We start from the raw sequence: 12,637 nt of genomic DNA, 5'->3' as shown, positions 1-12,637 counted from the left end.
GTTTGGAATGACAATTCCAAAAGTAAACATATATAAACAGACATACCAAATCACATCACACATACACACACTCTCTCTCTCCCCCTCACACACACACACGCACACACACTTTTATCTCTCACAGGATATAAGCACTATCAAAAAAATATTTAAAACTTCATTTTAAATTAAACACTTAAATCTTTGAAAAAAAAAAAAACAAACCAACAACTATGTTTGGATGTATTAAACAAAGAAACAAACAAACCTACTTTAGACTGTAGCCTAGAAGAAATCCTTTCAATATTCACTTATTCTAACCTGAGACAACTTGGATAATGAAAATAAATTGCACTTCCCCCCAAGATATTGTATTTAAAATTTTAAGATCTATCTTTAGCCGCTAATTTCAACATACACCTGGTAAAAGTGCCTTCTGTTAAAAGAAGTATCAAAAATTTACCAAGAAAGGATGTTTCAAGGCATAAGTGGATGGTTAAAACACAAACTTGAGTGAAATGAGTTCAAATTTACTTCACAATACTGACGTAACTGTGATTTACAAGAAAGTCATGATTAATTTTGGAACATAATAAAATTAAATATATCCCAACACTTCAACGTAATATTTTTATATTTATATATAATAAAATAACAGTTTGGCACTTAGCAGCTTTTGTTGGTTATTGCATCCCATATTATGTGGCAAATTTACTTTTAAAAAACATTACCTAACTTTTGCAGCTACAGTGTCAACGAACTAAAGAATAATAATAAAACTTTTATAAAACGAATTGACCGAGTCATGCAGGCACTGATAGTATTGCAACAGGGACTCATTCACTCCTGAACAATGAACTGTCTCCTTGGAGAGGCCTGGCGTAGCCTGGAAAGAACTTTAAACTTCAGAAATTAAAGAAGAGAGAATTGCTGACTGTCACAGCTTTAACAGGACATCGGTTACCACTTTAATGCACCTCAGTGGTGGCTTCTGAAGGCCAAGGTTCTGTTCTGTATGGGGCATTTTACCGAAGAAAACCTACTCTTTCGGCAGTTTATTTCCCATAAAATTAACATCTAGTTGTACAAAGAAAGTTTTCTTTCTTTGCAGTGGCCATGCAGTTTGCCTTGATTAAAAGACATCCAAGACATCCTGGGGAAAGCGTGCAGACAACAGATGACTGGTACACGGCACAAAGCAAAGAGGCTGGCTTTGACTTAGGGGTCAGATCTGCTACTGAGTGGCCTAGTGCCTCTGATAGAGAATATGGAAACCCCATGCCTCTGTGACCCACGTCTTCTGCCAGGATGGAGAGCAAATGTGCACACACAGCATTCTTCAGAATCCCCACAGGCAAGGCTGCTCAGTGACCTTTTCTAGCATTGGATTGACTTCTAACAAGTAGAAGGAAAAAAACTGCGCATAGGCCCCCTTCTACTGTCTCTGGGTGGAAGAACACAAGTGATGTTTCATATGCATGTGAAAAGCATACAAACATTCTAGGCAGGAAGTTTCCAGAAGAAATTCCTATTCTCAAATTTATAACCAAAGGATACATTTGTTAATCTTTAAATGCTGCTTCTTACAGCCATATACTAAGAGGGAGGGGGAAAAAAAGCTGTAGAAAACAATTAGAAATAAAGACCTCTATATTGATTAGAAATCTGATATTGCATAAATTTCAAATGATAAAGTCATCAAGCACTTTGAAGTCCCTGGTTTCACATGAAAGTGGCATAATTCAAATGGAAAACAAAGTATCTTACAAGGTTAAGTGCCACTAATGACAGACTTTTTTCCCCATGGGGAGTGGGGTCAGTGTGGGTTGACATGGAGAGAGAGGAAAGGAGAAAAGGATTAATTTGCTCTACTATGAACAGAATGAAATTAAGTTGAGGTAGTTTATTCTACCAGCCAAACTTTACTTGTTATGTAATTTGTCAGAAACTCTTACTAGTGAACGGCATTGAGAAAATTCTGCTACAAAGGCTTGATTCTTAACATGGATTCGCATTCTAAGACATTTTCAAACCCTAGACAGTAGTAAACAAGACTGTGTGTGCTTTCAGGCAGATTTTTTTTTTGTAAGTTTTTGATCCCTATATGGTTTTCTCTGGACCTTTTTTTTTTTTTTTTCTTTTTTGGTCATAGCAGACCTTTATTATTTGTCTGACTCGGGTCCTTCTTTTATAAAATCTCCTACTTACTAATGTCCTCAGATTTATAAAATGGTTTTGCTTAGTTGCAAAGGAAGAATGGCACTGCAGGAGATCCTTCTCAACCCCAGACATGACAGCATGAGGCATCTTCCTCTGAATTAACACAGAAGTTACAACTTCCTTTAAAGTCACAGGGGGGCTGCCACCTGACTCCTTAATTTACTGACCCTTTAGATTACTAAGATAGAATGTCATACAAGAGAAATTTTATCTTAGTTTTTTGATTCATCATAATTTAGTTCAAAAAGATTCTTAGGATAGAGAACTAGTAGTTAAGTGGAGACTAACTGGCATTGAGTCCAAACTAACATTTTTAGGCACAAACCTTTAAATGGTTGGGCAGAGTTAGGCATAATATCTCCTTCCAAGTGCAGTGGAAAAGCAATCCCGGTATGTTTGGATATGTTGATTTGCATATACGGATTTTTTTTTTTTTCCCCCAACCAAAGCCAGGTACTTGAACACAGCGGTCAGTCAGATATGATATCCCCTCGGGGAAAATGCACCTTAGGGCTTTAACTTCCATATTTTACACGATAGGATTCCCACTTCCCTTTTCCTGGGACACTGACTAGCCCCGGTTGGTCTAGGGACACCCCTACGGGAGAAACGGATTCCCCCTTTCGGTAGTTTTTTTCCCAGCAGTTTACGTTTTCTCCGGAACAAGAGCTGAAGCCCAGGCTTCAAGGCGTTAGAAAACCACCCGCGTTACCGCACGGAGGCCGGGGCGAGGTCAGCAGCTGCGCGTCCCGCGGCCGCGCGTCATGGCGACTGCACGCGGATGCGGAAGAGGCCCTGCTGCAGCTGCAGGCGGAACAGCTTGCAGTTGGCGATGCGCAGGGCCGCGCAGCCGGTGCGGCGCAGGTCGGAGGGCAGCAGGGGCTTGGTGTGCTGCCAGGTCCCCGTGCTCCTTTTGAACTCGCGCACGTAGTCGTAGTTGGTGCCTGCGCCCCAGGAGAACAAGCAGAGGTGACATACCGCGCCTGGGGCGCCTGGGGCGCCTGAGCACCACCCCCCGCCCGGGAAACGGCTCCCGCGAGATCATTCTTACACGCTGACCTGTATCGAGATCTCCGATGACGTAGATACTGGCGCCTATGGGGACGGCTCCGTACACGAAAGACGAACTGGCCGGGATGCATAGATTCTGGTCATTAAGATAGATCCACCTGAAAACAGAGGGACACGATGAAGGAGGCTAGGAAGATGGCCCGTGACTCTGGGCCGGCTGAGATGACAAAACTCGGGGCGCCGCCAACAGGAGGCACGAGCGCCACACCCCCTCTTGGGGAAACGCTCATCTCCCTCCTGTCACTGAAGACTGAGGCGTGTCTGTTCCGGAAGGTGGCATGTATTGAATCACAGAGACCACTATTCAGTGTGCTCCTGTCCCTCAGCACAGTGTTCCTGAGATTCACCCATGCTGTGGTTTCATCATTATCTCATTTCTTGTTATTTTAAGTAGGACTGCCCTACACTGGTGTAGCAGAATTTGTCAATCATTGACCTGTTCAGGTTCATTTGGGCAGCCTCTAGTGTCAACCTTCCCTTGTGGTTCAGCTGGTAAAGAGTCTGCCTGCAATGTGGGAGACCTGGGTTCCATCCCCCAGTCGGGAAGATCCCTGGGAGAAGGAAATGGCAACCCACTCCAGTATTCTTGCCCTGGAAAATCCCATGGACAGAGGAGCAGGACAGGCTGCAGTCCATGGAATCACAGAGGCTGACACTACTATGGGATTAACTAACTTTCCAGTGTCTGGCTATTTTGAGTGAAGCTATTTTGGACATTAGAGGGCAAAGCTCTTTGGTGGGCTTATGCTATGGAATTGCTTGTTTATACAGTTAAAGGTGTATTTCCTTTGATAAGAAAATGCCCACTGTTTTCCAGGGTGTTGTGTCCTTTTGCATGTCAATGAACAACGTGAAAATTCCAGCCGCTGGGCATTTCTGCCACCTCTTGGTACTGTCGGCCTTTTTTCACTTTAATGGTGCTCAGCACCTGTGTGTGTGCTTACTGGATACTTTGAGTATCGACTTTGGTGAAATGTCTGCTCAAAGATCTGTTCGTTTTTCAAATTGGGTTTTCTGTCTTACTGAATTTTAAGATTCTCTTTTATTTTACAGTTACAAGTCCTTTGTTGGATATGTGTATCACAGATCCTTTTCCTCAGCATGTAGATTGTCTTTTCATTATCTTAATGGGGACATTGAGAACAGCGGTTTTTTAATTTTGGTGAATTCCAGTTTATCTTTTTTTTTTCTTTTTATAGTTCACGCTTTCTGTGTCCTTCTAGAAAAATCTTTGCCTATTCCAAAGTTGCAAAAGTTTTTTAAATTAAAATTTCTGGAAATTTTATTGTTTCAGTGTTAACATTTAGGTCTTATGATACACTTCAAGTTACCTTTGGTATATGGTGTGAGGTATAAGAGTTAAGTCCTTTTTATCCTTATATCTAGGCATATAGATAGCTAGTTTTTCCAGCATCATTTGCTAAAAAGACATTTCTTTCCCCGCTGAATTGCCTTGGCTCTTCTGTTGAAAATCAATTTAATAACCATGAAAAGGGGCCAAAGCTCCATGAAGTGGCTGATTCCACAGCTGAGACAGAAAACACAAGATGAGCCTGGACCATCTTGCGCTGCCATGGAGGAAGTGCTTCAAAAAGAGGTGTGTCAGAGGACACAGAGCCAGCATGCAGCTACTGACGACTGCAGCTGGAGCAGCTGGAGCAACTCAGTCAACGACAGTCCTGGCTGGGCAACTCAGACAGTAAGATGAATATCCGTGAGTCCATACCGATATAAATAAACGGCTGAATCCATTAAAGAAAATAGGGAGAAGGGACAGGTGTTCTTTACAGAATTCCAGCTGACAAAGGGAGAAGGAACGAGGGAAGCAGAAAGATCCCCCGGAGGCAAACAGCACGGCTCTAACTTCCGTGAGGCCAGTCCATCGAGGGCGCTCCATTAGTGGGGAAACTTTAAGGAAAAACAGTATATTTGCATACTCTCAAATTATCTCTCCCAAGATATTCATGAATTACAAAGGGGGAAGCAGTGACTTTCCAGGGGGGAAACCCCACAGACGGCGCCTTAACCAAGTCACCAAGATTAGCGTCACCAGTGACGGGACAAAGTGCCTCTCCCCCTGACACCACGCAGAGAAGGGCCCAGAAGCGCTTATGAGGGATCCCCACCTCCAACGCACAGCCTCAGCCTCATCACAAGACATCGTCAGACAAGCCCAGGTGGAGAGACATCCTAGTAAAAACCATCCAATAACCTTCAAAGACTCCCAAGCACAAGGGTGGTGCCCCACCACATCCCCACTTAATTCACTTAGAACAACTAGAAACGTCAGCTGCAGTTTGGGTAAAAGATATTAGTGGATGAACTGGTGAAACTCGAATAAAGTCTGTAGTTTACTTAATAATACCGTACCAACGTGAATACGACAGCACGTAAGATGTTAACAGTAGGAGGAGCTGGGTGAACAGCTTATGGGAGCTCTATTTTTGCTACTTTCCTACAGGTCTAAAATTATTCCCAAATAAAAGGCTTTTGTTTTTTTACTTTAAAACAAAACAAACTAGACTCTGCTATATAATAATGTTCACTTAAGTAAATTTGATCAATTCCCTTTCATAGCTAAAAGCATAGCCAGGTCAGAGCAGACCTCAATTAGAGGAAACGTATGTAAGCCCTTTAGCACCACCCATGTCCAGGCTTCCACTCACTACTGCAGCACGTATAATTATTTCACTAAGAGCAGCGCTCTGTTTTTTCCCAATGCACACTCTCCCCAGACTGTTACAGAGTGGTACATTCCCTATTTTGAATCCCAAGAAACGTAGAAGCAGAATGTTGTCCGAGATCACGGAACAACTCAGAGACCAAGCTGCTATAAAGTGAAGATCTGATTCCTCTAGTATCTGAAAGCTGATTGGTATCAAGCAGTTTGTGGGACTGGGAATACAACTTGGCCCCTGCCTCTGAGCTGCCTCTAACAAACAGGGAAAGGGAAAAACTAACAGCTATCCCTGCAAACGAAATCGGGCCATCGCTGACCTCATGTCTCACGGGCACTGGACCCACGAATGCTTGCACCTGAGGCTCCGCCGAGTCTGAGCACGCCCACTGCCTGCAGAGTGCTGGGAGCCCCTCTCTGGAGTGCCAGAGGAGACCTCAGGTCTGCAAGAGTGTCCTGCTCACAGAGCCCGGACGTTACCCAGGCGTACTCAACAGAAGAGCCAGATAAATGAGAGCCCCTTCTCGGGGCACTAAATTAACAGACGCCAACTCTGATGACTCGGATGATAGAATTATCTGCCACGCAGGGATGTGGACACAGCTAGCACAACGATGCTCCGTAAGTGAAAGAGGGAAATAGGCTTATGATGGGAAGGTAGGAGACTGCAGCAGAGAAATTTTACAAATCTAATATGCTACCTGAGGAAGGTAGAAAAGGAAAAACAAAATAAACCCAGAGTAAGTAAAAGGAGGGAAACAAGACAAGAGGAGAAACCAACGAAACAATACACAATGGAGAAAATGAACACTGGCAGGAGCCGGCTCTTTGAGAAGGTAAGTACAATGCTAAACTTTGTCAACAGAGGGCGCTAGAGGGACTGCAAGGCTCGGAGAGGAAAGGGCTTCTTTCCTGGTTGTTGGCTCTGCCGTCTCCAGTGTGCAGGGGACCCGGGAGGTGCTCACTTGCGGGAAGGTGCTCTGCTAGCCAGCAAGCAGCTTCGCGCACCAGCTCTGGCCTCGGCATCCCAGGGCTCTGCTGTATCCTGGGCCACTGCACCCACTCCTCTACAGAGGTGAATCCCAGCCCTGCAGGGTGGGGAGCAAACTTCCAAGTTTGTTCCTTCCTGGGACATTTTCCCTCGGTCCTAAAGGCTGCAGCTGCACTTCTTTCTTGGCTATTTCTGCTTTCATCAGAGTCTCCTCTCACAGGTTAGCAGTTAACTCCTCCTACTGGTTAATCATTAGGTCGGTGACCACCTAGCCACCTGTTTAAGTTTATGGAAAGCTGACAGCTATTTTCGAAACTGCAGCTGACTTTTCTACTTACTCTAAGTGAATTACGTGGGGATGTGGTGGGGCCCCACCCTTGTACTTGCGAGTCTTTGATGGTGGCACTGAGGTCTGCATGCTCCTCAGCGTGCACTGCTGCCCCTGGTTCTCGACCTTGGCAGGGGAGGAACGCTCCAGGGACTTCCACTTAACCCTTGCTCCCGTAATGGTCCCTGACCTGCAGGTCAGAGAACCATATGGGGATGTGGCCAGTGGTCAGAGATGTCTGTCAAGTATCCGTTCATCAAAAGATGAAGCTGACAGGTCTTGACTTCAGAGAATAGTTAACTGATTTATTAAAAACGAGAAGGGGAGGGCACGTGGGCTGAGCACATGCACAGAGGCAACAAGACACAGGATGGATGTAAGAAGTGAGCTGCGCTCCAGAACACGGGAAAAGAAGAAAGGGGAAAAGGCCGGATGTTCTTCTCAACCTCAGATCACGGAGGGCGCCGAGGAGGAGGCAACTAGGAATAATCTCCATCTGAACGAAATGACCAAAGGCAGACTAATCTTTCAAAAGCACTAGTAGGTGAAATGTATCAGAGAGACTGGTTAGAAGGCCAAGGACACCGCACGTATGACAGGGAACTCGCTGGAGTTGTGGCAGAGAAATAAAGGTGGGTGTGTGTGAAAAACACTATAGAGTTTAAAAAAAAATAAGATTTGGCAACTCATGAGATGCGAAGCATAACAGAGAATCAAAGATGACTTAAGAAGAACACAGACCACCAGGAGGACGACAGTACCAGTCTAGTACAGTCCTAGAACCAGGGATGCAAAGAGCAGACGTAGATACACGGTCTTTCTGGATACACGAAGTTGCTACTGTGACTTGGTATAAATACGGGTACTTTTAAAAATTTTTTGCTTTCCTTCAAACACTTTTGCTTTTAGTCAGAAACACAGAAAATAGTAAGATGTGGCATTTTTCCAGGAAACTTTTAACCTAAAAATAGGGAACAAAGACAGGAAAGACAAGCGATTACTTAAAAACAATAAATAGTCTTCAATCTAAGGCAGGTTGTTCACTTAGCAGCAGCTTCCAAAGTATGCAAATACCACACACTTGGAAACATCTGAGCTTTAAAGAGAGAAACTACTCACAGATGTTTTCCCCCTTCTATAGGTTTTCGTGGGAAAGACTAAGTTTTTTAGGCACTATTGTGTGGTATCTGAACTGGTGGTCTCTGAGGCCAGGACGCCCGAGTTCAAATGCCAGCTCTGCCACATGCTGTCTGTGTGTTTTGGGGCACATGACTCAACCTCTCTGTGTTTTGATTTCCTCATATGCAAGACAGGAATCAAAGAGTACCTATATCTCAGAGGGCTGTTTTGAAGATTAAATGTGTTAAATGAGGTAATATATGGCACTTAGTATTGTATGTTTATGTTTAGCTTTATCTAAACAAGAGTCCTATATATTGACAACAGAAATCAAGCTCTCTTCATCCTATTTGTGAACAAACACTGAGAACTTGAATATAAGCAAACTACAGATAAGTGAATTTTATTGGGAAGTACTTTAAACAGCAATGAAGTAATAGTCATGTGTAACAATTACGAACGAAAGCAAGTTAATACTCTTACTGAAAGTGAAAAGTGAAAGTGAAGTTGCTTAGTCATGTCCAACTCTTTGCGACCCCAAGGACTGGCCCTACCCAGGCTCCTCCATCCATGGAATTTCCCAGGCAAAAGTACTGGAGTGGGTTGCCATTTCCTTCTCCAGGGGATCTTCCTGACCCAGGGATTGAACCCATGTCCCCCGCATTGCAGGCAGACACTTTACCATCTGAGCCATCTGGGAAGCCCAATACTCTTATTACTCAATATTCCATAAACAGGAGACAACCTGAGAGAAATCTTAAGGTTCTAATGACAATAGCATATCAAGGGAGATTGAAAACTTCACAGCCAGCTTCAAGTCCTATACAATCAAAACAGGAACAGGAAATGGTAAAACCATAAGCAACCTTGATTATTCCAGCAAGTGAGATACAGCTCTCTAGCTCACACTGTCCAAACAGTAATTCAGTCATTATGAGAAAGGCTTGTATCAATATTTTATCAGAAACCAAATGTACTGACCCCTGTTTGTTAATTAACTTGGGCAACTGTTTTGAGATTCATTTGGGAAGGAAATTCATACCCTACTTTGTACCGTGAACAGTCAGCCCTCACAGTAACACATTATGGAAGAGAGGTGTAGAAAAGTCTTTGAAATTCTGCCCCTGTCCCGACCAGAGTAGCAAGCATTCTCAAATTGCTCTCACACTTTGTCTAGAAAATTTTCATAAGATTGTCTGCCCCCAGTAACTGAAGGGAAAAAAACAAATAGGCTATGCAAACATCATAAAATTAAAATACATTAATAGATAACATACATATTTCTAAAATCTTGGCAACTGTGCATTGTTTACCCTAAAATAATATGAAATTAAACATTATATTCTGGCACCCCCTTCTGGCAACACGATAGAATGCTATCACAAGATTAACTTTAGCACAGCAATTTCCCTGTAGGATTTGAACATATTACTGCAAGAAAAATGCTGTTCGGTGGTTATAATAAAACGAGTGAGAGGAGCAAAGTGAGGGGGATTGGACTGATGCTGGCGACTCCACCGCACATGTATGGCACCCCGTCAGATGATTTAAGAATCTCTGATACCACGTTTATTGAGTGTCTGATACAGGCCAGGGGTGAGGCCAGAAGCCAGGACCCAAAGCTGAGCTGGAACTTGCCCTGAAGGAGCTTCAGTTCACAGTCACAATCCAAGAAAGACAGGCATGGGGTCACAGACTAAGGAGCCTAACTCAAGACTGGGAGACATGAGAAGGCCTTCTCTCTCTTGGTGGTGATCATTAAACTGAGTTTTAAAGAAGCCAAATTAACTGGATAAATGTGAGAAGGGAAGTTTTAGGCAAAAGGAAAAGTATGAAAGCACAGAGCTGGGACAATGATACCATGTTGTGGAGGGAAAATATCACCCAGTGGGGCTCAAGTGAAGCACCTGGGTTGCACAGTGGCAGAAAGAGTACACACAGGTCATATCACAAAAGGCCACATCTGCTAAGTTAAGGAGTTTAAACTTTCTCCTAAAAGCTATCAAAAGCATCAAGTACTGCTCGGCACTCGAGAAACATTTTTCTCTGGCTTTCCTATGAGTTACGAAGACTTCTGAAGTCACTAAATAAATATCCGGCATGCATTAGACATAAATAGCTAAGTTCAGCGAAATGATTTGAAAGCAAAACTAAATGAAGTGAAGACACGCCTTTGAAAGCATAAAGAGAAAGCTGCAGAAGCCACATGAAAACATTCATAAGTACCTTTTAAACTCATCGTGGTAGAACTCCGACTTGCAAGTTACCATCTCGCCCCCCTGGATGTCCTCGCGACTTCTGACTCCCCCAAACACATACAGTTCCATGGCAACTCCACAGGCCACCGCTCCAAACCTGAAAGGCCACGCAACATATTCATACTAAGCATTGGATTCATCAGTATATCTCAGGACTTGATTCCCTAATTCCTCTTTTGCTTGTTTTAGCTCTGTGACATTCAGTGTTTCACAAATACATGAGTCTTCCTTTCTCAGGGTGTGGATTATTCATTTAGCGTTACATGAACCAAATGGCAAGTCAAATAAAAGATCCGTTTAAAAGAAGGGAGACACGAAAGCCAGGCGAAGGGGGCTCTGCGCAGCCCACATCCCCATTCTCTCACCTCCTCTCTTTCAGGGGACAGATGGCGGTCCACTGCTGGGTCCGGGGGTCATAGCATTCCACAGACTCGAAGAGTTTCCCATAGGATCCTCCACCCATGGCATAGATTTTCTTCTTCATAGCTGCATAGCAGCCAATCTGGAAGGAGGAAGCAGTGGGGGAGGCAACGCTTATCATTAAAAGTTGGCTGAGTCAACACCAGCTTGGCTGGAACCCTGGGAGATGTTTGGAAAAGGGTCTGACGGAGGCTTTCAAAAATGGGAAGAGCATGGGTAATACACATACTGTCCTCAGGGAAGGATTAGCGCCACCTAACACTACTCCTCTAAGTGAGATAAGCACACAAGCCTTGCTTTTAAAGGAGCTTTCCAAGCTCTCTTCTTTCACCACTATTTGAAGAGTCCAAGACACAGAGTCCACAGAGAACGATGTCACTCAACTCTTGCCCCAAATTAAGTCAGCTGGAAGGGCACACACACAGTGAGTGATCATATTACCAGTGAGTCCCAGTACCAAGGTGTGAAATACCCAGGGCGCTAGAAAGGCTCTGGCCTGATGATGAAATGCCCGTCTCCACCAGGGAACAGAAATACAGACCAAGCCCTGAACGGCTAATGGGAGCCCTTAGTCTTCATTCTTCTCAGAAACCAATGGCAGTTCTTTACCTCTGGATCAATGGATTAAAGTTTCCTCCCAAGCGTGCACGATGATTCAGAAAACAGGTTTGGGAGATCTGGTTCCTGCCTAGGTTAGCGCCATCAAGAAGCATTCATCAGGTGTGGGCCACAGACACAACAGCGCTGCCCAGAGCCCACCGCCCCCTGCGAACTCTCTCACACAGCTCCCCAGCTTGGTATGTGACTGGCAACAGTGAAGGCAAGAAGCTACCAGCAAAGACAGACTTCTTTAATGTTAATGCTTTAACACTATCAATTGCATTAAAATGCATCTATGAGAAATGAAGAAACTAACTTTAAAATTCAGCGTGTGAATCAGTCATCACGAGGTATAGTTCTCACCTTTCTAACCATGGTCAAATCAGGTTGCTTTGTCCAGGTTTTAGAATAAATATCGTAACATTCCATGGAAATTAGCTCTTTTTCACCATCTTCTCCTCCTAAAACGTACAGCATGCCATCTATCTCCACAATTCCAAAATTATGTCTTGCCTGAAAAAACATTAAAGAGCTTTGTAGACAAAAGGCCGACTATCATATTGAAAGCTGATAGTCACACATTTAATACAAATGACAGGTTTTCATTACATTCCTGCAAAGAAATACAAGACTCAGAACTGTGTCTCTCAAACAGTTTTGCTTTCCCCAGAAGCTCACTCTTCTATCACAAGAGACAGAGAACCCAAGTCCAGGAATTTCCCAGAACAAGGGAATTTCACGCGAGGTGGACTCCCGGGTAAAATCCTTACCTTTCGCTCACGTCAGCTCATGACGAGAAAAAGAACGATTACCACCCGATTCCATAAACTGATTTTTGTTCAGCATGGGTAGAAGTGACCCAGCTGACGTGTGAAATTGTGTAAGAGCCCCAGCAACAGGCCCGCCCGTGGTGGTGGTGGGGTGGTGCGTACGGGCCTGCACGAAGGCTGCCCACAGTGTGACACTCACCCACT

General features: G+C 44.0%; 1 protein-coding gene across 1 annotated transcript in view; it reads right to left on the bottom strand.

The window, feature by feature from the left end:
• Positions 1 to 2,543: 2,543 nt before the first annotated feature.
• Positions 2,544 to 12,637, bottom strand: part of GAN (gigaxonin) — a 46,415-nt gene continuing 36,321 nt past the window's right edge. The window contains exons 7-11 of the mRNA XM_052656465.1: positions 12,027 to 12,176; positions 11,009 to 11,145; positions 10,612 to 10,740; positions 3,259 to 3,368; positions 2,544 to 3,143 (exon numbers count right to left, since the gene is read on the bottom strand). Coding sequence (XP_052512425.1) covers positions 2,962 to 3,143; positions 3,259 to 3,368; positions 10,612 to 10,740; positions 11,009 to 11,145; positions 12,027 to 12,176 — 708 coding nt within the window. The 3' untranslated portion in view covers positions 2,544 to 2,961. The remainder of the gene's footprint in view (positions 3,144 to 3,258; positions 3,369 to 10,611; positions 10,741 to 11,008; positions 11,146 to 12,026; positions 12,177 to 12,637) is intronic.

The sequence above is a fragment of the Budorcas taxicolor genome, chromosome 18 (assembly GCF_023091745.1).
Source record: "Budorcas taxicolor isolate Tak-1 chromosome 18, Takin1.1, whole genome shotgun sequence".
Taxonomy (NCBI): Eukaryota; Metazoa; Chordata; class Mammalia; order Artiodactyla; family Bovidae; genus Budorcas; species Budorcas taxicolor.
Note: the sequence above shows the minus strand (reverse complement) of the source record. Positions and strands in the feature narration are given on the sequence as shown.